The 24,819-nt window shown below is 42.4% G+C and overlaps 3 protein-coding genes and 3 long non-coding RNA genes across 18 annotated transcripts in view; all 6 read left to right on the top strand.

The window, feature by feature from the left end:
- The first annotated feature begins 733 nt into the window (after window positions 1-733).
- LOC134198093 (uncharacterized) lies at window positions 734-5,536 on the top strand. Of its 4 annotated transcripts, none has more exons than XM_062667423.1 (8): window positions 734-1,520; window positions 1,708-2,193; window positions 2,259-2,405; window positions 2,459-2,617; window positions 2,681-2,758; window positions 2,815-3,219; window positions 3,290-3,501; window positions 4,481-5,536. In XM_062667423.1, the coding sequence occupies exons 2-8, from the start codon at window positions 1,839-1,841 to the stop codon at window positions 5,330-5,332; spliced, it is 2,208 nt and encodes a 735-aa protein (XP_062523407.1). In that variant the 5' UTR covers window positions 734-1,520; window positions 1,708-1,838; the 3' UTR covers window positions 5,333-5,536. The 4 variants fall into 4 exon arrangements, with proteins under 4 accessions (XP_062523407.1, XP_062523408.1, XP_062523410.1 ...); XM_062667424.1 differs by having other exon boundaries at window positions 734-1,583; XM_062667426.1 differs by having other exon boundaries at window positions 734-2,193; window positions 2,462-2,617.
- A 1,156-nt stretch (window positions 5,537-6,692) lies between these two features.
- On the top strand, window positions 6,693-8,095 carry LOC134198097 (uncharacterized). The gene is made up of 4 exons (XR_009972773.1): window positions 6,693-6,952; window positions 7,065-7,139; window positions 7,878-8,003; window positions 8,073-8,095. It is a non-coding gene; the product is annotated as an uncharacterized LOC134198097 (long non-coding RNA).
- Window positions 8,096-9,591: 1,496 nt separating this feature from the next.
- LOC134198095 (uncharacterized) lies at window positions 9,592-11,377 on the top strand. The gene is made up of 4 exons (XR_009972771.1): window positions 9,592-9,606; window positions 9,677-9,808; window positions 9,867-9,949; window positions 11,288-11,377. It is a non-coding gene; the product is annotated as an uncharacterized LOC134198095 (long non-coding RNA).
- A 58-nt stretch (window positions 11,378-11,435) lies between these two features.
- Window positions 11,436-12,457, top strand: LOC134198096 (uncharacterized). Its single transcript, XR_009972772.1, has 2 exons — window positions 11,436-11,547; window positions 12,194-12,457. It is a non-coding gene; the product is annotated as an uncharacterized LOC134198096 (long non-coding RNA).
- Window positions 12,458-12,844: 387 nt separating this feature from the next.
- LOC134176608 (uncharacterized) lies at window positions 12,845-23,236 on the top strand. Of its 7 annotated transcripts, XR_009969297.1 has the most exons (16): window positions 13,037-13,566; window positions 13,632-13,778; window positions 13,832-13,990; window positions 14,054-14,131; window positions 14,355-14,471; window positions 14,538-14,933; window positions 15,001-15,362; window positions 16,622-16,705; window positions 16,793-16,873; window positions 17,676-19,422; window positions 19,535-19,613; window positions 20,175-20,299; window positions 20,369-20,439; window positions 22,111-22,202; window positions 22,257-22,365; window positions 22,981-23,236. XR_009969297.1 is itself a non-coding variant. In XM_062643267.1 (11 exons), exons 2-11 carry the CDS (start codon window positions 13,212-13,214, stop codon window positions 18,525-18,527), a joined length of 2,631 nt encoding a protein of 876 aa, XP_062499251.1. In that variant the 5' UTR covers window positions 12,845-12,888; window positions 13,162-13,211; the 3' UTR covers window positions 18,528-18,721. The 7 variants fall into 7 exon arrangements, 6 of the variants coding, with proteins under 6 accessions (XP_062499251.1, XP_062499250.1, XP_062499252.1 ...); XM_062643267.1 differs by lacking the exons at window positions 19,535-19,613; window positions 20,175-20,299; window positions 20,369-20,439; ... (1 more) ...; window positions 22,257-22,365; window positions 22,981-23,236 and adding an exon at window positions 12,845-12,888 and having other exon boundaries at window positions 13,162-13,566; window positions 17,676-18,721; XM_062643266.1 differs by lacking the exons at window positions 19,535-19,613; window positions 20,175-20,299; window positions 20,369-20,439; ... (1 more) ...; window positions 22,257-22,365; window positions 22,981-23,236 and adding an exon at window positions 12,846-12,888 and having other exon boundaries at window positions 13,081-13,566; window positions 17,676-18,721.
- Window positions 23,237-23,938: 702 nt separating this feature from the next.
- Window positions 23,939-24,819, top strand: part of LOC134176609 (uncharacterized) — a 5,084-nt gene continuing 4,203 nt past the window's right edge. For 3 of the 4 annotated variants that reach the window (XM_062643276.1, XM_062643275.1, XM_062643273.1), the window contains exon 1: window positions 23,939-24,819. This exon is cut by the window's right edge and continues 629 nt beyond it. The gene's annotated coding sequence lies outside the window, so the exon portion shown is untranslated. The other variant, XM_062643274.1, reaches the window with a different exon arrangement.

Here is a 24,819-nt window from a genome sequence, read left to right as displayed (position 1 = left end):
TTGGGTTGCATGACTGACTGTTTTACGGGTTTGAGTTTGTTCACTGTATGGTGGTGTTTGTTGCTGTTGTGACAAGCATTGTAATGAATCCGAATTTTAGGATGGAAATTATATAGAAACGTTTGACACACACACACACACACACACACACACACACACACACACACACACACACACACACACACACACACACACACACACACACACACCTAATTATATATACAAAAGAGCTCGAAGGAGAGCCATATAAATTCACGCCCCTTTCCTTTGTGCGACCCGGATTAGAAGCCTCGCTACGCTCGACAATAAGTAATATATACTAATTAGTTTTCCTATTTTAATTTGTACTCATTTTCTTCTCTTTACAACATGTGGCTTTGTTGCACCTCATAATTTGCCTATTAGGCCTATTACCCGGGATCTGATTTGATTTGATTTTCGTTTTTGTTTCTGTACGTACCTCTGGTAGTAAGAACTGTAGCGCGCGCTAACTGCAAGTAGGGAATTAGAATAGCTCCGATCAGAAGTCTTACGACAACCTCATTTAGAAACGCAATTTACCCTTGGCCCTTGGTGATCACGCAGGCTCACTCTCCAGTCTCTAGCTATTCGTTGAGATATTATTATTCAGCGATCGAGAACGTGACGTCCTAATCAGGTTGATATTAACACTTCTATCGCTAATGGTGGACAGCGACGTTTTCGCACTAAGCCAACGATCTATTACGGTAAACAGGACCGGAACTGGAAACTACGCTTGCAACAAGCTTTCGGGTCTCCTAGACGTCCATGCAGTGTGGACAGCTCCAGAATTTGCTAGTTTGTGTCATCTCATCGAGCATGGCGCACCAGAAGTGGAACCAATGGCTACAGCCGGGATTGTCGCTGCCTATCCATCCTTCTTTATCTTTCTTTTAAGTCTTGGTAGTACGATTGACTGCGACTGCTACAAAAGGAGTCATTCTCGTCGCTGCTCGAACCATCCACTCCCATGCAAACGTTGTCTTGGACTTCCCTGATAGGAGGCCAGTCTCTTGACGTCGTAGCTTTCCTTTCTTGCCATTTTCTGTACGTTTTTAACCTTCCGTTTTTCTATAAATCAATCTGCAGTGAGAATTTCACCTTCACGAGATGGCAGCAGTCGTCTGTCTCTCGTGTTCTGTCCTTGTGTTGGATATGAGTTCTGTGCTGCAAAGAGATGTGCATAAAGTGGCGTATCTTTCTCTGCATGGATGTATGTTGAGGTTTAGAGTGCAACTTCCCAGACCCGCCCACTTTTGATGACAAGTCGCTCGATTCTATCCGTTGCTCGTAGAGGTGAATAAAGAAATCTGCATGGTACAGTAGAGTAAGGCATAGGCCGTGCAACCAAAGTACAACGGTGATTGCTTGCGTTGTCTATGTAACGCCGCACGATTGTTATGATTTCGCATTGGCAGGATAGTCGAGGCTACTGTCTAAACATACGGGAAAAGTGAGAAAACGCAGCGTCAACTGGAAGAGCGTCCTGTCCCGAAAAGGTACGACACAGTGCTTGCTACTGCAACAGACCGCGTCGCGGTTGATGACCAATTCGTTCCGTGGTAAGAAGTGAAACTTGAGCTGTCCACCTCTAGGCGGTGTCCACGGTCGGGCGACTTTACCCTACCCGTCATCAGTTTGCATGACTGCAGCCTTGGTTTGAGTAGGTCGTCTGTTTGTCTCTAGAATCAACGAATCGAGGGAATGTGCTAGTGCTGACAGCAAGACCTTGTCGATCATTGTCACTGCACTGTTTCTCTACTCTAGACGTACGATTTTGTTGCAACATCGACTTGTGATGTCATTTCCGTTTGAGCATGTCGGATGAATATGAGCGATACGTTACTCGCAACATCGTGCAACTTGTTGAAACGTTGCGTCCGTCGTTGCTATTAGAACATTCGGTCGCCAGTAATCTTGTGACTATGCAAGAAGCTCGCAAACTAAGACAATGTTCTACAGAGCAAGACAGCGCGCGAATGCTGCTCTACGATATCCTGCCATACAAAGAAAACGCCGTCGATCGATTTTGCGAGGTGCTCAAACGAGCAGATCAGTCGCATATCGCTAGAGACGTTATGAAGAGAGGAGGCGTGGTTTGTACAGATGAGTGTGCAAGTAATCTGCAGACAGGACGGCAACACATTACAAGAGAAGTTATGGGTAAAGAAGGTTAGCTGACTTGTATGCTAACATTCTCATATTATTTCATCATAAATTAACATTTTAATGAATAGATGTAGTGGAGAGTGCAAAGTGTAGCATCAAAGTTGGTGTGAGTGGTCAGAAAGGGTCGAGTCAACGATTTGTGTCATCACCGTGCCGACCGTCTTGTACTCGATGTGAGAGTGAGAGGAAAGAGGGAACTGCAGCACGTGACTTAGGTTGGTCGTTGTTTCTCTTGTTTCACAGTAAAGTGAGATGATTTTTATACTAGAAGTTGTGAAAACTGCAGTGTGTAGTAGGAAAGTCAATGCAAGCGTATGTCGATGGTGGGAAGAAGAAAGTGTGAGGTCGACAGATTTCAGTCGTCACGACGACTGCAAAGAGTCTGCAGCACTGGATGTGTGTGGGGAGAGGAAGACGGAGTCACTGGGTAAAACCAACATATTGTGGCATTATTACCTTCGTTTAATGGAGTTATGTGTTTATATGTCAGCAGAACAAGTAGAAAGCGAAGATGAAGAAGAAACGTTATCGTGTCTAGATGCAGAAGTGACAACATCACGTGATCCAGGTAATAATATATGTATGTGCGATTTTACATTGTCTGACTCGATTCAACGGATGCAGTGGAAACATCAGGGGGAAGTGAAGAGCCACCAACCGTCACTACCGATGTAACTAGTGAGGCTGCTGTTGTGTGTGCACATGCATCATCTTCACTCACATCAGAAGACGAGTCGTGGCCTGCCATTCGAAGGAATCATGCTTTCCTTTTGCAACATCTTCGTTTCAGTCAGGAATTTCTTTGTCGTCTCTATGAGCAACGTTTCATATCAAAAGATGAGTTTGGGTCTCTTCGTCGCAGCTCTCTCACTCAGGAAGCAAATAAACATCGTCTTCTCGTTGATATTCTTCCCAGCAAGCCAATGAGTATGTTTCCAGCATTCTGTAACATTCTTCACAGTGTGGGTCAATCAGATGTTGCCGTAAAGCTGGAGGAGAATGTTGTACATGACAATCGTTTGTTACAAGGTTGGTCTGTTGGTCTGCTGTTTGTATTGAGTGTAATATTTTGTGACATGAAAACACACATTTGTTGTAGAGACTAGACGTCAACGAAATAGAAGTTTATCAGAGAAAGTGGAGACATTGACAGCTCAAGTTGCTCGACTAGAAAGAGAGAAAACAGCAGCTTGTAAGCAAACTGAAGAAGAAAGGAAACGAAGTCATGCAGAAAAGTTACGTGCTGATGCTGGAGATTGGACAAATTTGGCTTTTCGTTGTGACAAAGCACAAGATGTTAAGAGGATGAAGGTATGGGAAGTATACCATATATACTACCATATGATATCACTGCACTTTTTACTGAAGGTCTATTTGGGTGGGAGTTTTCCAGGGTGGTAACACACATGCACGCATGCACACACACACACACACACACACACACACACACACACACACACACACACACACAACACACACATGCTCGCACGCACGTCTGCACACAGTAACACACACACACACACACACACACACACACACACACACACACACACACGCACACACACATACACACACGGACACACACACGGACACGCACACACACTCATGCATACACACACTCTCTCTCACTCTCTCACATGCACATGCACACGTGCACGCATACAGTGACACACACACACACGCTCACGCATGTACATGCACACATGCACACGTGCACGCACACAGTGACACACACGTGCACACACACACACACACATGCACACATGCACACACGCACACACATTCACATGTGCACACACACACACACACATTCACATGTGTACACACACACACACACACACACACACACACACACACACACACACACACACACACACACACACGCTTGCATCCACACACACGTGAACACATGCACACACACACACACACGCACATGCATCACACACGCACATGCATCACACACAGAGTGGCACACACATGCGCACACACACGGACACAGTGAGACACATTACCCTTGTTGATATCAACATGTTTAGTCTTTTTCACAAACCTTTTACTTTGCACGGACATACTTACAGTAAATTATTGCATGTAAAGTATAGTTGATAAGAGACAGTTGTTGTAATGTATGTGTTAATTAATATGAAGTTTGATTGTTTGTTATAAAATGTTTACTTTGTACTAAATACAGACATGCAAATACAGCTGATGTTTGACTTGTTTGTATTTTTATTTAAATTTTTATAATTGTTCTTGTTTCCATCTATTGTACATGTTGTGTTGATTCTAGATCAATGACAGTCTGCCATCATGGACACAGTGGAATGTACACGTGCCTCATGACAGGTGGTGGTATTCATATAATAGAATGGGAGAGATTGAAGGCAGACTAGTGGTAGGAGGTCGTGATGGTAATCTGCATGTTCTCACTTATGAACATGATAAGTGGGACAAGTTTGTCAGAAAGAATGGTGACATCTGGAATGTAGTGTGTCATCAAGGTGTGTGTCTGGTGTGTGTGAAGGATGGAGATAAAGATCAGTTTGTGATTGAACAATTTCATTTGAATGAAGACAAGAAATGGCGTTTCCTCACAGTTCTACCAAATGAACTGCAGTTGGATTGTGTATCTGTTGCTCTTCATGACAACTCACTGTATGTGGTGGGTGGTAGGACTAAGTCAGAGGAGAGAGTGAACACAGCACGTGTGTGTGACCTTCACAGCGGTCATTGGTATAAGATGGATGACATGCAAACAAAACGTAGTTACTGTTCTTCTGTTATTATAAACAACACAGTGTTTGTAGGGGGAGGAGTGACTGATGGACGTTACTCTAGTAATATTGTTGAGTGTGCAGATGTTCGTGATAGAAAATGGAGAACAATCCCCTCTACAACCACATATTGGCCTACACTAACGTCAGTCAGTAACAGACTGGTGGGGACTGGAGGATGGACACAACAGTGGATGTATTCTCCTTCTAATATTGTAGAATTATATGATGAGAGATCTACCAAATGGCTTTCTCTTCCACTCATGACACACAAACGGTGGGGACATGCTGCATTCTCAACTCAGAATGGAGAACTCATCACAGCAGGAGGGGATGATGGTGGACATTCAATAGAAAGTCTTAATTAAGTGTGACTAATATTTGCATTTCCTTTCAATTTGTGTGTATTTGTTATATTATAATCTCTAGTGTTTGTATAAAGACAATTTGGTGTGAAATTTAGTGTGTGTAACATAAACTAGATCGTGAACGTTGTTTTCTTAATTAGTAGTCACGTGATTTGCATTTTGAACGAGCAGTGGTGAAGTGGAAAAAGGAATGCAAGCGTTGAACATCCGGGAGAGTTTGTGCTTAATTTCTAGCTTTAAATGTTTGTTCGTGTTCGTTGCTCTTTGGACAAGCGTAGCAGTAAATCTGGTTTGATAACGGAAATCAGCGAGAAGGTTATCGATGCCAGTCAGTTAATCATTGAAATGTCGACGACGTGAATGGATTTTTCTTCATTTCTCAATCGGAACTTGTCTGTCTTGCTTTAGTTGGCGAGGTTGGACTTGCGAGATTGATAAACGTGGTTCGTAGCTTTGATATTCCTGTCGAGAGTGGAGAAAACGACGAATTGAAGTGAAAGTTGTCAGAGTAAGTCACGTGATCGATAGTTTAGAAATAAATTTGAGCGAGTGCAAGATGAGGTGGTGTAGGAGCTTTTGACTAGAAACAGTGCCAACGTAAATAAATATACATAAATTGTTATTGTCATAAAATTAATATATTTTTAACGCGCGTTAGGTAGAGCGTTTGCGTACACATCCGTTGTAATTGAAAGCTACGAGTCAAAGAAACGGGACTTTGAAGAAGTCACGTGACTTGCGAGGAGCGGTATACTAACGGGGTTCTATTTGGCCCAAATCTCTGTGGCTGGCTGACTATGTACGCCAAAAAATGACCATATATGGGTGTCACGCTTCAGGAATGTATGGTATGCAAGCGAGTGACCAATCACGACGCATTATTCTTTGCGTCGCACGCTGCAAGGAGGGACAATGCAGCCAATCACTACGCGCTGTTCGACATGAGGGAATATCTAGCCAGAAAGACGTCAATTTTTGATCAGAAACAACAGAAACGTTGTATTTCAAGTAGCGCTACTTGAAAATCTACAAGCATCCAATCTTGCTGCCGTAGTATGCACAAACGTAAAGCGTAGTGCGCGCGTTACGTACGGGACTTCCTTGCTAACGCGCGTTGCCAACTACTGCTACCGTAGCTAACTAATGTACGTAAAGCGATACACAAAGACATACAGAATTTATAACTATAGCTTTGGAAAAATTAGAACCGGCTCCTATCCTGTCTACGGTCGCTAGAAAGAGAAGTCGGCAGCCGCGGTGTTTGGCTACACTCTGCGTACCTAGACGAGACTGGTTGGGGGAAAGTTAGATTTGCTCCACTCCGGATCGAAGCTACTCCCAATGAGTATTGCTTCGTAGCTTTCGTTTGAAGCGACGCTCGACGGAGGTTCACGCATTACTAGTATATTTTATTACGGTAAATAATTAATTAAAACAAGGACTAGACGTTATGTTAATATCAAGTCTATATCAAGCCAGTTATGTCTGTGTGGTTTGCAGCTAATTTTCAGTCTGTGATTTGATATCATCAAGAGTTGGAGTTTGGCCATTGCAAAGTGGTCGTTGACTATTGCACGTGGAGAAGGCTTGAAGGCGTGAGGCTGTGGAGCATCAATGACAGTGAGTGCTGCTTGGTGATAGGAAGTAGAGATTTGGTTTGTCTAATTTGTGGAGTAGATGGTGGTTGGTTGCTTGATGAGTTTAATGAGTTAATGAATGTTTTGTGTTGTAGTCCTCATTTCCTTATGGATCTGGTACGTGTGACGTTGCGTGTGGACTAGAGAAATGGGCGTGTCAATAGCTGTTGGTTAGTGATTGTGCATGATGTTTGTGATTCGTGTTGTTGTTTGTTTATTTATCAGTCTGGTTGTCTGTTTGTCTTAGTTTTTGTGTTTGTTGGTCTGTATTCTCATTTATTCAGTTGCTGCTTGTTTTTGTGTTTGTGTGGCAGTTTGCTTTCTATTTGCCTTTGCAATGTCTTGCCTTTGTGTTTGTCTTCTTGTCAGTCGGTTGTGTGTGTGTGTGTGTGTGTGTGTGTGTGTGTGTGTGTGTGTGTGTGTGTGTGTGTGTGTGTGTGTGTGTGTAAACAGCCTTGCAGGTTACGACTTAACATACTTACATCTGATAGTTCTGTCCAACTGCACTCTAAATTATACATGCAAATTAACAGACAATCTTATGCAAAAGTTCCACTGCTCGTGTGGACTGGGCATTCCAGTCTTGCTGGCTGGCTGGGGCCCTCCTGATCGGTGGGCCACCCCATACATCCATGTCTGGTTTAAGACAAGAGAAGGATCTGTAGGAAGCGAGTGTAGTGAACATGTCGGGTTGTATGAGATTATTGATGATTACAAGGCAATCTGTTGCCTTCAGCAGGCGTTCATAGATAAACATAATTTTTATGTGTAACCACATTGACTGCATGCCAATTCACAGTCTTGTCTGATTTTCTCCATACGTTTATGTGTGTTCATTGCTGCGTTTCACTTTAGGTTTACCGTATAGTGAGCCATGATACACGTGTAGGTTTGTCGTTTCTTGATAGAATGTCATTGGACTGACGACTGTCAACGGCACCGAGTTCTTACTGCAAGCTCCAGACACTGAGACTGGAGATAGTTGGGCTGAGGTGATCGGTGATACGATACGACAGCTGGAGCAAGACAAAACGGTTTTGTGTTTATGTCTGTGTGTTGTCTTGGTTCTGTTTGTGATGATGTGTTTTGGTGTTTTGTTTCAGATTGCGAATCCAATGGTTGCTGAATGTGACATTTGTTTAACTCGCAGGCCATTGCTTGATGCTCATAATAGGTGAGTGATTATGTATGGCATGGAGTGTATTGTCTGTCTTTAGTCTGATTGTCTGTGTTTCTGTCTGTCTGTCTGTCATTTATTTCTTACATCAGACTATGATACAATTCTGCAAAGAACTACAGTAATACAACTAGACTAATGTTTATTGAAAGCTAACATAACAGCAAATTAAAACACTTATATATAACTAATACACTGTTTACACGAGCACGAATAGCGAGCTGAGCCGGGCCACGCCAGCTCGTGCCAGTCCAGTATTCCAGCCCGTGTTTACATGACACATTCCATAGAAGGAAGCCAATGTGTTTCACTAACGTGCGTTAGTTCCTTGAGCTTGACATAGCTCGTGTTAGCTTAAGTTTGCAACGGACAGAAGCAAAGCTGCTTGCGTTTTTTCTCGATGGCTTTACAACAGTCATATTACAGACGATTACAAAGCAAGCTGACCCTAGTCAGCACGGGCTGACCTGCTTACAAGTGCTTGTGTAAACGGGGTATAAGACTAATGAGGAAAAAATTGGGTGCTGAGAGAGTCAGGTCTGTTTGTCTGTCTGTCAGTTTGTATGTCTATTTGTTTGTCTGTCTGTTTGTCTGTCTGTTTGTCTATTGGTCTGTTTATCTGTCTGTCTGTTTCTGTGTCTCTCTGTCTGTCCGTCTGTCAGTTTATACATTTGTCTGTCTGATCAATTTGCTTACTTTGCTGTACTTGTCACTCATTGTATCTACTTTCATGACTAAACTAAGTCGATGATGTTTAGTGAACTGACAGCCGCCATGCAAGACCCTGATGCCGGCGTTCCACTCGGCGAGCACAAGAGTGCACTGAAAACATACAAAGACTGTTTTGCTGGTGTGTTGTGTGTCTTATCCTCATCTAAGTTTACTTGCATAAAAATTTTGTTTGTTGCATTGAAGGTTGTGAGTTAATTGAGTGGTTGTTGTCGTGGTCATTTGTCACAATGAGGGAGGAAGGATGTCAATTAGCAAACAGTCTGTTGAACGAAGTGTATCTTGAGCCGGTGGGAGGGTTGAGTAAAGAGTCGTTCAAGAAGCATTCGCATTGGAAGAAGTTGGCGTTTGTGGATGGTGTAGGAAGTTTGTATAGATTTGTAAGTTTGTGTTTAGTTGATTTGATCTGCATGTTTGGCACGTGCACTCACACACACACACACACACACACACACACACACACACACACACACACACACACACACATACACACACACACACACACACACACACACACACACACACACACACACACACACACACACACACACACTTGTCTACCATAGTCACATTGATGTCATTGACACTGTTACATGTTATTAGCTGGAGAATCTTCTATTGGACAGACACGGACACATCAAGCTTGCAGATTTGGTCTTTGTAAAGAAGACATCACGAAAGACACAACGACCAGCACCTTCTGTAGAACACCAGAATATCTAGCACCCAAGGTGACAGCCAATTGTCTGGCAACTTTGTCTCATCAGTGATGGTAAATCAAGTGTTTCTTTGTATTTGTAGGTTTTAGAAGAAAGTGATTACGGTCGAGCTGTTGACTGGTGGTGTGTGGGTGTGGTTATGTATGAGATGATTTGTGGTCGGCTGCCATTTTATAACAGAGACCATGAAGTGTTGTTTCAGCTCATTCTGACTGTATGTGTGAGGTGATGGTTTGAAATTTGAATGATACTGATGTGGGTTGTTCTGTTAGGGAGCAATCAAGTTTCCTCAATGAGCGTCTTCTTTGTCAAGATCTTTGCTAGCTGGACTGCTGGAGAAGGATCCACGGAAAAGGTTGTGTGTGTGGGGGGGGGTATGTGGGTGTGTGTGTTGGGGGGTATGTGGGTGGTGTGTGTGTGTGTGTGTGTGTGTGTGTGTGTGTGTGTGTGTGTGTGTGTGTGTGTGTGTGTGTGTGTGTGTGTGTGTGTGTGTGTGGCACGGTGGATCAGATGGTAGAGCATTGGTGATGACATTCGGGATCTTGTATTTCGTGATGAGAGTTAAAGGTTCAATCCTGGTGGAGGTGACACTGTTGCAGTTTCTTTGAACAAGAAACTCACCCACACTTGCTTCTCTTGAACCACGCCTATTGGAAAAGAGGGTGCTGAAACCCCCTGACTCCCCTTTGAATCCGGCCCTGCTTGGCAGCAACATCATGCAGCAGACAGGTAGGTTTTGGCCTTGGTGTCCAGTCCAGAGCTGCGCCATTCTCAGTGCCCCTAGATGACTCTGGCCAAGCTGCAGGTGGATTGTAGCGCTGGCCCCAAGACTCCACGTAGCGCAAGGAGGCCCTGTCTCTCGAGGCAGGGGGAGCTATCTTTGCAACTGACCTCAAAGTCGATGTCGAAAGACGTGGAGTGCTTAACATTTGTCCATTTGTGTGTGTGTGTGTGTGTGTGTGTGTGTGTGTGTGTGTGTGTGTGTGTGTGTGTGTGTGTGTGTGTTTGTGTGTAAGTAGGGTTGATTATGTGAGTGGGGAAGTGTGTATGTGTTGGTGAGGGTATGTGGGTGTGGTTGTTAGGCAATGTGTGTGTGTGTGTGTGTGTGTGTGTGTGTGTGTGTGTGTGTGTGTGTGCAGTCATTTTATGGATTGATTACATTTGGGACCTTGCAGGGTTGCAGGTTCAAGTCACAGTGATGGCGAGCTATGGCATAATTTCCTTGGGCAAGAAACTTACACACAATTGTCTCTCTTGACTCAGAAGTATAAATGAGTACCTGGTCATTGACTGTGGCGGCAAAGGCCTCTGATTGCAACAAAGTCCATCATTCACTGGGGTTCGTGTGGGACTTCTAGTGCCCACACCACAGTCGGCATCACAGTCGATGCTCCTGCGAGCACCTGGCCATGCAGGCTTTAGGAGATTGCTTAGCATGGCCCATAGCTCCTGCTTAGTACACAGGAACCCAGCCATCTAGCTGGGGGCATTACCGTTTAACGGCAGCTCCTTAATCATTTGCCATTTTGTGTGTGTGTGTGTGTGTGTGTGTGTGTGTGTGTGTGTGTGTGTGTGTGTGTGTGTGTGTGTTGTGTATACGTGTGTGTTAACTTTAGTTATTTTTTCTCATTCACACCTATTGCTTATTGTGTGTTGTTGTATTGTACTCTAATGTCACTCAAATTTTTTGTAGACTTGGTGGAGGTGATCGTGGTGCATCTGATATTATGGATCATGCCTTCTATAGCAACATCAACTGGCAGGACATTTACGATCGCAAGGCAAGTGAAACATCTCAACTTTTTTTAGGTAGCAACGCCTCACTTCTTTTTGTGTTGTGTTAGGTTCCTCTCCCGTTTATACCAAACGTGTCTAAGCAAGAAATCGGTGACAAATACATTCCTGCCGAGTTCAAGTTGGATACAGTAGCGAATACACCATCAGACCGTGCAAGTGGGACGTTGAATGTTGTTCACAAATTATTTAGCAGCAAATTTAGAAACACTCACATACATTCATGTTACCCTAGATACTTACTTACATCTAGCATATAACATACCTGCATACATGAATACATACATACTGATACAATTTTTTTGTTACAAGAACCTGTGGGGGGAGGTTAACAGTCACTATGCATTTGCTACAATGTAACTCTATTACCAATAGTCACTATACACTTGCTACAATGTAACTCTAGAACCATCAGTATGGATACACTTGCTGTACTTGTTTTGACAGAAACAATCCATAGAGAGAGGCAATTGCATGTGAGTTCCTTGCCTAAGAGGATTGCGTCTGTGCTCGTATCGTACTCGAACTTTTGACCCAAATGTCTCTCATGTTTCCATTCTCCAAATGCACTCTCTAACCAATTGAGCCACAGGCATGATATGTAGGTGTACATGCATCCACACATAGCTACAGACATTCTACATGCATACATACATATACACACATACATACATAGATATCTAAATACATACATACATACATACCTATCTACATACATGATAATGTGTTTACCATATTAGTGATGATTGTGTCGAAAAGTCTTTGAGCTGTAGTAAGTCTAACTATCAAATTGTGTTCTCTGTAGGTGCTCTGCATGGTGGGGAAGGAGAGCCATTTGAGCAGTCTACGTTTGTGGGTGACAAAGGCAATCTGCACACATGATTTCGTTTGTAGGATTTTTGTGGGATATCGTACATTTCAAGTTGATCGTGATTGGATAGGAGGAATGAACTGTTCTAGGTTCATGTTTTTATTATTCTTGTATTGTCGTCTATTAGCAGTGTATGTGAAGTTTTCAACACTAGAATGTGTTCAGCAGTTAATTAAAGTGTTTGACAGTGCGTCTGTAGGGCAAGAGCATGTCAAAGGTTTAGTAGTTGGGTTGCATGACTGACTGTTTTACGGGTTTGAGTTTGTTCACTGTATGGTGGTGTTTGTTGCTGTTGTGATAAGCATTGCAACACACACACACACACACACACACACACACGCACACACACACACACACACACACACACACACAGACCCGCCCACTTTTGAGTACAAGTTGCTCGATTCTATCCGTTGCTCGTAGAGGTGAATAAAGAAATCTGCATGGTACAGTAGAGTAAGGCATAGGCCGTGCAACCAACGTACAACGGTGATTGCTTGCGTTGTCTATGTAACGCTGCACGATTGTTATGATTTCGCATTGGCAGGATAGTCGAGGTTACTGTCTAAACATACGGGAAAAAGTGAGAAAACGCAGCGTCGACTGGAAGAGCGTCCTGTCCCGAAAAGGTACGACACAGTGCTTGCTACTACAACAGACCACGTCGCGGTTGATGACCGATTCGTTCCGTGGTAAGAAGTGAAACTTGAGCTGTCCACCTCTAGGCGGTGTCCACGGTCGGGCGACTTTACTTTACCCTACCCGTCATCAGTTTGCATGACTGCAGCCTTGGTTTGAGTAGGTCGTCTGTTTGTCCCTAGAATCAACGAATCGAGGGAATGTGCTAGTGCTGACAGCAAGACCTTGTCGATCATTGTCACTGCACTGTTTCTCTACTCTAGACGTACGATTTTGTTGCAACATCGACTTGTGATGTCATTTCCGTTTGAGCATGTCGGATGAATATGAGCGATACGTTACTCGCAACATCGTGCAACTTGTTGAAACGTTGCGTCCGTCGTTGCTATTAGAACATTCGGTCGCCAGTAATCTTGTGACTATGCAAGAAGCTCGCAAACTAAGACAATGTTCTACAGAGCAAGACAGCGCGCGAATGCTGCTCTACGATATCCTGCCATACAAAGAAAACGCCGTCGATCGATTTTGCGAGGTGCTCAAACAAGCAGATCAGTCGCATATCGCTAGAGACGTTATGAAGAGAGGAGGCGTGGTTTGTACAGATGAGTGTGCAAGTAATCTGCAGACAGGACGGCAACACATTAGAAGAGAAGTTATGGGTAAAGAAGGTTAGCTGACTTGTATGCTAACATTCTCATATTATTTCATCATAAATTAACATTTTAATGAATAGATGTAGTGGAGAGTGCAAAGTGTAGCATCAAAGTTGGTGTGAGTGGTCAGAAAGGGTCGAGTCAACGATTTGTGTCATCACCGTGCCGACCATCTGGTAGTCGATGTGAGAGTGAGAGGAAAGAGGGAACTGCAGCACGTGACTTAGGTTGGTCGTTGTTTCTCTTGTTTGACAGTAAAGTGAGATGATTTTTATACTAGAAGTTGTGAAAACTGCAGTGTGTAGTAGGAAAGTCAATGCAAGCGTATGTCGATGGTTGGAAGAAGAAAGTGTGAGGTCGACAGATTTCAGTTGTCATGACGACTGCAAAGAGTCTGCAGCAGTGGATGTGTGTGGGGAGAGGAAGACGGAGTCACTGGGTAAAACCAACATATTGTGGCATTATTACCTTCGTTTAATGGAGTTATGTGTTTATATGTCAGCAGAACAAGTAGAAAGTGAAGATGAAGAAGAAACGTTATCATTTCTAGATGCAGAAGTGACAACATCACGTGATTCAGGTAATAATATATGTATTTGCGATTTTACATTTTAAGGATTAATTAATTTAATACAAACTTATTTAATCAGCACATAACATACAGGCAATTTTGTTCTGAAGTTTTGCACATTAGTAGACATAAGTTTATGCTATCCTACTGTGCCCTTAATTAATATTAGTTAATAGTTAATAATACTTATTAATATTAATATGATTTTAATATTAACTAAATGTTTGAATAGATAATGCGGAGCACACTAAACCAGAGGTCTCACCCATTGCTTCAGCTTCATGTGCACATTCTGAGTTACAGTCTACAACACAGGAAGATGAGAAAATCACGTCTCAATCGACTTTAGGTAATTTTTGTATTTAAGTTTCTATGTATCTTTCCACTTCATAATGTGCTTTGTATATGAACACAGTGGAAATGAAAGGTGGAGACACACAAACAGAGACCGAGAGTGTGAGACAGCCATTAGTGATGTGTGAGCATGCATGGCTCTCACTCATGTCTCGTGTTGAGCCGTGGTCAGCTATTCGAATGAATTACTCTTTTCTGTCTCGATGCCTTTGTTTTACCACTGAATTTCTCGGCTGTTTGTATGAACGATTTCTCATATCCAAAGACGACTTCGATGCTCTAAAGAACAACCGTCTCACTCAAGAAGGAAGAGTACATCTACTTGTCATTGATATTCTTCCCACTAAACCGATTGTGATGTTTGCCACATTCTGCAACATTCTTCGTGTTGTCGGTCAGTCACATGTTGCTGACAAGCTGGAAGAGGATCCTGTGAAAGTTTCTCTCTTTGCACAAGGTCTCATCACTTGTGTTTATGTTTGTCTCTGTATTAGTTAACAATACACACATGATATGTAATGTAGGGACAACAATGTCACAAGAAACTGTGAGTCTTCAAAGGCAAGCGGAGCTGCTGCTTGTTCAAGTGTCTCAACTAGACAGGGAAAGAAGAGTAGCCGAGGAAATGGCAAAACAGGAGAGACGACGAGCTGATGCTGAAAAGATACGAGCAGATGCTGCAGAAACACGAGCTTGTAATGAGAAATCTCAAGCAGATAGTGCAGAGGCTCGAGCAGATAATGCAGAGGCTCGAGCAGATAGTGCAGAAACACGAGCAGATGGTGCAGAGGCACGAGTGAAGGAAGTAGAGACAGAAAAGATGGGAATTGAATGGACAAATTTGTCATTTCGATGTTATCATCAACGTCCAGATAATTACAAGCAGGCGAGTGACATGAGAAGCTTTGATCTCTACATATCACACATGCATGTACATGTCTAGCCTCCAACTTGCAGACCAAAGAACGCACGAAGCGTGCGACTCTAGTCTGAACTATAACGGTACAAATTGATTTGGCAAATAGCCTTCTAGAATAATCGGACATTGTTTTAGCAGATTGAACAAATTTGGCTTTTCGTTGTTACAAAGCACAACATGTAAAAAAGGTGAAGGAATGGGAGGTATACCATATATACTACCATATGATATCACTGCACTTTTTACTGAAGGTCTATTTGGGTGGAAGTTTCCAGGGTTGTAACACACACACACACACACACACACACACACACACACACACACACACACACACACACACACACACACACACACACACACACACACACACACACACACACACACACACACACACACACACACACACACACACACACACACACACACATGCACACACATGTGCACACACGCACACACACACATGCACACACATGTGCACACACGCACACACAACACACACACGTGCGGACGACACACACACACACACACACACACACACACACACACACACACACACACACACACACACACACACACATGTGCACACAAGCACACACAACACAGACACACACACACACACACACACACACACACACACACACACATGACACACACACGTGAGCGCACACACACACACTCACATACATGACACACACACACACACACACACACACACACACACACACACACACACACACACACACACACACACACACACACACACAACACACACGTGCGGACGACACACACACACACACACACACACACACACACACACACACACACACACACACACACACACACACACACACACACACACATACACACACTGAGTTTGCTGCCATAATGCAAAATGTGGTGTGACATGGTTGTAGAGTTAATATTAATTAAGCAGATTAGAAGGATTGCTGCGATACTCATGGATGTACTTAGTCGTCTGCTTTGGTGAGAACACGTGCAATACATTAGGGGAACTCTCTCAAGTATGCTAACACCAGGTGTGCTAAACTAAAGTAGACATGCTACCTTACATAACAGGATGCACTAGAATGAGTGTTTATGAACACGACATAAACGATTGTAATTTCACTTTTCATTGTGATGTACCAGAACATTGAATGATAAATGTACATTTCTATTTTGTATTGTTATTGTCATTCTGTATTAAGACTTTCTCTTGTTTATAGAATGCATTACCAACAGGCTGGGAGATGAGGAGGTATGATGGGAGAATCTACTTTGTAGACCACAACACAAGAAGAACAACTTGGGTATAAAGAGTTTTGTCTCATTTGTTTGTTAATGTTGATATTAATATTGATGGATTGTATTATATTTTCACATTATTTGTTTGTTAGAATGATCCAAGGGAAAGGAATGTGAATGTTGGGTGTAATGAGAGACGATTTGATGAGATGCAGTCACAGCAAGAGAATGAAGTAATGAAGTTATTTTATTATAAATTGATGTCATTCTCAGTACAATTGATATTTATGGTTATTGTGTGCATGTTCTGTACGTTATGATCTCTACATACCACACATGCATGTACATGTCTAGCCTCCAACTTGCAGACCAGAGAACACACGAGGCGTGCGACTCTATTGGGGACCAGAACGGTACAAATTGATTTGGCAAATAGCCTTCTAGAACAATCAGACATTGGCATGTACAAATGATATGTTTGCAGAGTGGAATACATAAAAAGGCAAAATTTATGGTCAGACATCGTGTGCTAGCAAAAGAGGTCGACCCTACATTTTAAATTTTGTTCATTCATTCTTGTTTGATTTCTGTATTTATTTGCTATCAAAATCAAAACACACGCACACATGCATCACACACAGAGTGGCACACACACACACACACACACACACACACACACACACACACACACACACACACACACACACACACATCACACACACACACACACACACTCACAGACACAGTGAGACACATTACCCTTGTTGATATCAACATGTTTAGTCTTTTTCACAAACTTTTTACTTTGCACGGACATACTTACAGTAAATTATTGCATGTAAAGTATAGTTGATAAGAGACAGTTGTTGTAATGTATGTGTTAATTAATATGAAGTTTGATTGTTTTATAAAATGTTTATTTTGTACTAAATACAGACATGCAAATACAGCTGATGTTTGACTTGTTTGTATTTTTATTTAAATTTTTATAATTGTTCTTGTTTCCATCTATTGTACATGTTGTGTTGATTCTAGATCAATGACAGTCTGCCATCATGGACACAGTGGAATGTACACATGCCTCATGACAGTTGGTTTCCATATAATAGAATGGGAGAGATTGAAGGCAGACTAGTGGTAGGAGGTGATGATGGTAATCTGCATGTTCTCACTTATGAACATGATAAGTGGGACAAGTTTGTCAGAAAGAATGGTGACATCTGGAATGTAGTGTGTGATCAAGGTGTGTGTCTGGTGTGTGTGGAGGATTTTGATAAAGATCAGTTTGTGATTGAACAATTTTATTTGAATGAAGACAAGAAATGGCGTTTCCTCACAGTTCTACCAAATGAACTGCAGTTGTATTGTGTATCTGTTGCTCTTCATGACAACTCACTGTATGTGGTGGGTAGTGAGACTAAGTCAGGGGAGAGAGTGAACACAGCACGTGTGTGTGACCTTCACAGCGGTCATTGGTATAAGATGGATGACATGCAAACAAAACGTAGTTCCTGTTCTTCTGTTATTATAAACAACACAGTGTTTGTAGGGGGAGGATTGACTGATGGACTTTACTATAGAAATATTGTTGAGTGTGCAGATGTTCGTGATAGAAAATGGAGAACAATCCCCTCTACAACCACATATAGACCTACACTAACGTCAGTCAGTAACAGACTGGTGGGGACTGGAGGAAGGACACAACAGTGGTATTCTTCTTCTTCTAATATTGTAGAATTATATGATGAGAGATCTACCAAATGGCTTCCTCTTCCACTCATGACACACAAACGGTCGTTACATGCTGCATTCTCAACTCAGAATGGAGAACTCATCACAGCAGGAGGGTTGGGTGGCTATTCAATAGAAAGTCTTAAGTGTGACTAATATTTGCATTTTCTTTCAATTTGTGTGTATTTGTTATATTATAATCTCTAGTGTTTGTATAAAGACAATTTGGTGTGAAATTTAGTGTGTGTAACATAAACTAGATCGTGAACGTTGTTTTCTTAATTAGTAGTCACGTGATTTGCATTTTGAACGAGCAGTGGTGAAGTGGAAAAAGGAATGCAAGCGTTGAACATCCGGGAGAGTTTGTGGTTAATTTCTAGCTTTAAATGTTTGTTCGTGTTCGTTGCTCTCTGGACAAGCGTAGCAGTAAATCTGGTTTCATAACGGAAATCACCGAGAAGGTTATCGATGCCAGTCAGTTAATCATTGAAATGTCGACGACGTGAATGGATTTTTCTTCATTTCTCAATCGGAACTTGTCTGTCTTGCTTTAGTTGGCGAGGTTGGACTTGCGAGATTGATAAACGTGGTTCGTAGCTTTGATATTCGTGTTGAGAGTGGAGAAAACGACGAATTGAAGTGAAAGTTGTCAGAGCAAGTCACGTGATCGATAGTTTAGAAATAAATTTGAGCGAGTGCAAGATGAGCTGGTGTACGAGCTTTTGACTAGAAACAGTGCCAACGTAAATAAATATACATAAATTGTTATTGTCATAAAATTAATCTATATTTAACGCGCGTTAGGTAGAGCGTTTGCGTACACAACCGTTGTAATATATTTTATTACGTTAAATAATTAATTAAAACAAGGACGAGACGTTATGTTAATATCAATTCTATATCAAGCCAGTTATGTCTGTGTGGTTTGCAGCTAATTTTGAGTCTGTGATTTGATATCATCAAGAGTTGGAGTTTGGCCATTGCAAAGTGGTCGTTGACTATTGCACGTGGAGAAGGCTTGAAGGCGTCAGGCTGTGGAGCATCAATGACAGTGAGTGCTGCTTGGTGATAGGAAGTAGAGATTTGGTTTGTCTAATTTGTGGAGTAGATGGTGGTTGGTTGGTTGATGAGTTTAATGAGTTAATGAATGTTTTGTGTTGTAGTCCTCATTTCCTTATGGATCTGGTACGTGTGATGTTGGCGTGTGGAATAGAGAAATGGGCGTGTCAATAGCTAGACTATGTACGTGTGTGTGTGTGTGTGTGTGTGTGTGTGCATGTGTGTGTGTGTGTGTGTGTGTGTGTGTGTGTGTGTGTGTGTGTGTGTGTGTGTGTGTGTGTGTAAACAGCCTTGCAGGTTACGACTTAACGTACTTACATCTGATAGTTCTGTCCAACTGCACTCTAAATTATACATGCAAATTAACAGACAATCTTATGCAAAAGTTCCACTGCTTGTGTGGACTGGGCATTCCAGTCTAACTGACTGGCTGGGGCCCAATGGATCGGTGGGCCACCCCATACATCCATGCCTGGTTTAAGACAAGAGAAGGATCTGTAGGATGCGAGTGTAGTGAACGTGTTGGGTTGTATGAGATTATTGATGATTACAAGGCAATCTGTTGCCTTCAGCAGGCGTTTATAGATAAACATAATTTTTATGTGTAACCACATTGACTGCATGCCAATTCACAGTCTTCTCTGATTTTCTCCATACGTTTATGTGTGTTCATTGCTGCGTTTCACTTTAGGTTTATCGTATAGTGAGCCATGATACACGTGTAGGTTTGTCGTTTCTTGATAGAATGTCATTGGACTGACGACTGTCAACGGCACCGAGTTCTTACTGCAAGCTCCAGACACTGAGACTGGAGATAGTTGGCTGAGGTGATCGGTGATACGATACGACAGCTGGAGCAAGACAAAACGGTTTTGTGTTTATGTCTGTGTGTTGTCTTGGTTCTGTTTGTGATCATGTGTTTTGGTGTTTTGTTTCAGATTACGAATCCAATGGCTGCTGAATGTGACATTCGTTCAACTCACAGGCCATTGCTTGATGCTCATAATAGGTGAGTGATTATGTATGGCATGGAGTGTATTATCTGTCTTTAGTTTGATTGTCTGTGTTTCTGTATGTCTGTCTGTCAGTTTCTCTGTCTTCGGTTTGTCTATCTATTTGTCTGTTAATCTATCAGTCTGTTTATCTGTCTGTCTGTCTGTCTCTCTGTCTGTTAGTCTGTTCATTTATCTGTCTGGCCGTCTGTTCATTTGTCTTTTTGCCTGTTTATTCATTTGTTTGTCTGTTTGTTTGTCTGCCTGTCTGTCCATTCATCTTTCCCTCAGACGTTTGTGCATCTGTCCATCTGTTTGTCTGTCTGTCTCTCTGTCGGTCTGTCTCTCTCTCTGTCTGAGGAAGTAGTAAGTTCCTTGCTTGAAAAGATTAGCAACAGCTGTATGACCAGACTAGACCAATTAATTAGACACAGATTAGTATAACCAAATGTACACAAACTGTTATAATATTTTATTAAAGCATGTATAATAACATACATACAGACAGACAAACAGACAGACAGGCAGACAGACAGACAAACAGAATATAGACAGACAGACAGATAAACAGACAGACACAGATAAACAGACAGACAGACAGACAAACAAACAGACAGACAAACAAACAAACAAACATACGGGCAAACAGACAGACCAACAAACATAAAAAACAGACAGACAGACAGACAGACAGACCAGATTATTTTATTGTTACAGATCCTCTACTTGTACACATCCTACAGACGGTCAGACAGACAGACATAAAAGCAGACATACAGACAAACGAACAAACAAACAGGCAGACAAGACAGACAGACAGACAGACAGACAGACACAAACAGAGAGACAGACAGAAGTGTAACGCCAAAGTCCTTCTGAAGAAGGGTTCTGCACTTTGCAGTGATGGTGTCAACAAGCTCGTGTCCTACAGCACCCAGTTTTTTAGTCACTGATTGTCTCTGGGTTGCTGCATGCTTGTAGTTTATAGCTCATTCTTAGTGAAGTGTATAGTGTGTAGATTATGGACAAGGTACATTTGAACATTGAACAAAGATAATCTGCATGTCATTATGTGACCATGAAACCGTATCTACATGACGTAAAATTCCTGAGGGCGGTCTGAAACCAGTCTCTCCACGGCGAGAATTGACTATCCGGGGAATGACGAAGGCGGGGAGAGACTGGCTCGAGTCTAAATGGCAAGCTATGGCATAATTTCCTTGGGCAAGAAACTTTCACACAATTGCTTCTCTCGACTCAGGAGTATAAATGAGTACCTGGTCATTGACTGTGGCGGCAAAGGCCACCGATTGTGACAAAGTCCATCAGCCACTGGTGTCCATGTGGGACTTCTACTGCCAACACCACAGTTGGCATCACAGTCGGTGCACCTGCGAGCACCTGGCCAGACTCTAGGAGGTTGCTTAGCATGGCCCATAGCTCCTGGTTAGTGCACAGAAACCCAGCCATCTAGCTGGGGGCATTACCGTTTAATGGCAGCTTCTTATTCATTTGCCATTGTGTGTGTGTGTGTGTGTGTGTGTGTGTGTGTGTGTGTGTGTGTGTGTGTGTGTGTGTGTGTGTGTGTGTGTGTGTGTGTTAACTTTAGTTATTTTTACTCGATTCACACCTATTGCTTATTGTGTGTTGTTCTATTGTACTCTAATGTCACTCAAATTTTTTTGTAGACTTGGTGGAGGTGACCGTGGTGCATCTGAGATTATGGATCATGCCTTCTATAGCAGCATCAACTGGCAGGACATTTACGATCGCAAGGCAAGTAAAACATTTCAACTTCTTTTGTAGCAACGCCTCACTTCTTGTGTTGTGTTAGGTTCCTCCTTCGTTTATACCGAACGTGTCTGAGCAAGAAATTGGTGACAAATACATTCCTGCCGAGTTCAAGTCGGATACAGTAGCAAATACACCATCAGACCGTGCAGGTGGGACGTTGAATGTTGTTCACATTTGATTTAGCAGCAAATTTAGAAACACTCACATACATTCATGTTACCCTACATACTTACTTACATGCATGCAGCATATAACATACCTGCATACATGAATACATACATTCTGATACAATTTTTTTGTTACAAGAACCTCTAGCGCCCAGGTTAACAGTCACTATGCACTTGCTACGATGTAACTCTAGAAGCAACAGTCACTATGCATTTGCCTTAATTGTTTTAACAGAAACGATCCATAGAGAGAGGTAATTGCATGTGAGTTCCTTGCCTATGAGGATTACGTCTGTGCTCGTATCGTACTTGAACTTCTAACTCAAAGGTCTCTAATGTTTCCATTCTCCAAATGCACTCTCTAACCAATTGAGCCACAGACATGATATGTAGGTGTACATGCATCCACACATAGCTACAGACATTCTACATGCATACGTACATATATCTACACACATACATCCATAGATATTTAAATACATACATATATACCTACCTACCTATATACATGATAATGTGTTTACCGTATTAGTGATGATTGTGTTAAGAAGTCTTTGAGGTGTAGTAAGTCTAACTATCAAATTGTGTTCTCTGTAGGTGCTCTGCATGGTGGGGAAGGAGAGCCATTTGAGCAGTTTACGTTTGTGGGTGACAAAGGCAATCTGCACACATGATTTCGTTTGTAGGATTTTTGTGGGATATCGTACATTTCAAGTTGATCGTGATTGGATAGGAGGAATGAACTGTTCTAGATTCATGTTTTTATTATTCTTGTATTGTCGTCTATTAGCAGTGTACGTGAAGTATTCAACACTAGAATGTGTTGAGCAGTTAATTAAAGTGTTTGACAGTGCATCTGTAGAGCAGGAGCATGTCACAAGGTTTAGTAGTTGGGTTGCATGACCGACTGTTTTACGGGTTTGAGTTTGTTCACTGTATAGTGGTGTTTGTTGCAGTTGTGACAAGCATTGTAATGAATTCGAATTTTAGGATGGAAATTATATAGAAACGTTTGACACACACACACACACACACACACACACACACACACACACACACACACACACACACACACACACACTAAATATATATACAAAAGAGCTCGAAGGAGAGCCATATAAAACCACGCCTCTTTCCTTTGTGCGACCCGGATTAGAAGCCTCGCTACGCTCGACAATAAGTAATATATACTAATTAGTTTTCTTATTTTAATTTGTACTCATTTTCTTCTCTTTACAACATGTGACTTTGTCGCACCTCATAATTTGCCTATTAGGCCTATTACCCGGGATCTGATTTGATTTGATTTTTGTTTTTGTTTCTGTACAGTACAGCCTCTGGCAGTAAGAACTGTAGCGCGCGCTAACTGCAAGTAGGGAATTAGAATAGCTCCGATCAGAAGTCTTACAACAACCTCATTTAGAAACGCAATTTACCCTTGGCCCTTGGTGATCACGCAGGCTCACTCTCCAGTCTCTAGCTATTCGTTGAGGTATTATTATTCAACGAGAACGTGACGTCTTAATCAGGTTGATATTAACACTACTATGGCTAACGGTGGACAGCGACGTTTTCGCACTAAGCCAACGATCTATTACGGTAAACAGGACCGGAACTGGAAACTACGCTTGCAACAAGCTTTCGGGTCTCCTAGACGTCCATGCAGTCTGGACAGCTCCAGAATTTGCTAGTTTCTTTCATCTCATCGAGCATGGCGCACCAGAAGTGGAACCAATGGCTACAGCCGGGATTGTCGCTGTCTATCCATCCTTCTTTATCTTTCTTTTAAGTCTTGGTAGTACGATTGACTGCGACTGCTACAAAAGGAGTCATTCTCGTCGCTGCTCGAACCATCCACTCCCATGCAAACGTTGTCTTGGACTTCCCTGATAGGAGGCGAGTCTCTTGACGTCGTAGCTTTCCTTTCTTGCCATTTTCTGTACGTTTTTAACCTTCCGTTTTTCTATAAATCAATCTGCAGTGAGAATTTCACCTTCACGAGATGGCAGCAGTCGTCTGTCTCTCGTGTTCTGTCCTTGTGTTGGATATGAGTTCTGTGCTGCAAAGAGATGTGCAAAAAGTGGCGTATCTTTCTCTGCGTGGATGAATGTTAAGGTTTAGAGTGCAACTTCCCAGACCCGCCCACTTTTGATGACAAGTCGCTCGATTCTATCCGTTGCTCGTAGAGGTGAATAAAGAAATCTGCATGGTACAGTAGAGTAAGGCATAGGCCGTGCAACCAACGTACAACGGTGATTGCTTGCGTTGTCTATGTAACGCCGCACGATTGTTATGATTTCGCATTGGCAGGATAGTCGAGGCTACTGTCTAAACATACGGGAAAAAGTGAGAAAACGCAGCGTCAACTGGAAGAGCGTCCTGTCCCGAAAAGGTACGACACAGTGCTTGCTACTGCAACAAACCGCGTCGCGGTTG

The sequence above is a fragment of the Corticium candelabrum genome, chromosome 2 (genome assembly GCF_963422355.1).
Source record: "Corticium candelabrum chromosome 2, ooCorCand1.1, whole genome shotgun sequence".
In the NCBI taxonomy this organism is placed as follows: Eukaryota; Metazoa; Porifera; class Homoscleromorpha; order Homosclerophorida; family Plakinidae; genus Corticium; species Corticium candelabrum.
The sequence above is the reverse complement of the archived record's forward strand: the minus strand, read 5'-3'. Positions and strand labels throughout refer to the sequence as shown.

Excerpts from the sequence above, each read along its gene's own strand:
- LOC134176608 (XM_062643267.1), top strand. The coding sequence starts at position 13,212 with ATGTCGGATGAATATGAGCGATACGTTACTCGCAACATCGTGCAACTT. Across the intron at positions 13,779-13,831 it reads AACTGCAGCACGTGACTTAG|AAGTTGTGAAAACTGCAGTG; the intron begins GTTGGTCGTTGT and ends TTTTTATACTAG. Across the intron at positions 14,472-14,537 it reads CACGTCTCAATCGACTTTAG|TGGAAATGAAAGGTGGAGAC; the intron begins GTAATTTTTGTA and ends ATATGAACACAG.
- LOC134198093 (XM_062667423.1), top strand. The coding sequence starts at position 1,839 with ATGTCGGATGAATATGAGCGATACGTTACTCGCAACATCGTGCAACTT. Across the intron at positions 2,618-2,680 it reads GAGGAAGACGGAGTCACTGG|CAGAACAAGTAGAAAGCGAA; the intron begins GTAAAACCAACA and ends TTTATATGTCAG. Across the intron at positions 2,759-2,814 it reads GACAACATCACGTGATCCAG|TGGAAACATCAGGGGGAAGT; the intron begins GTAATAATATAT and ends CAACGGATGCAG.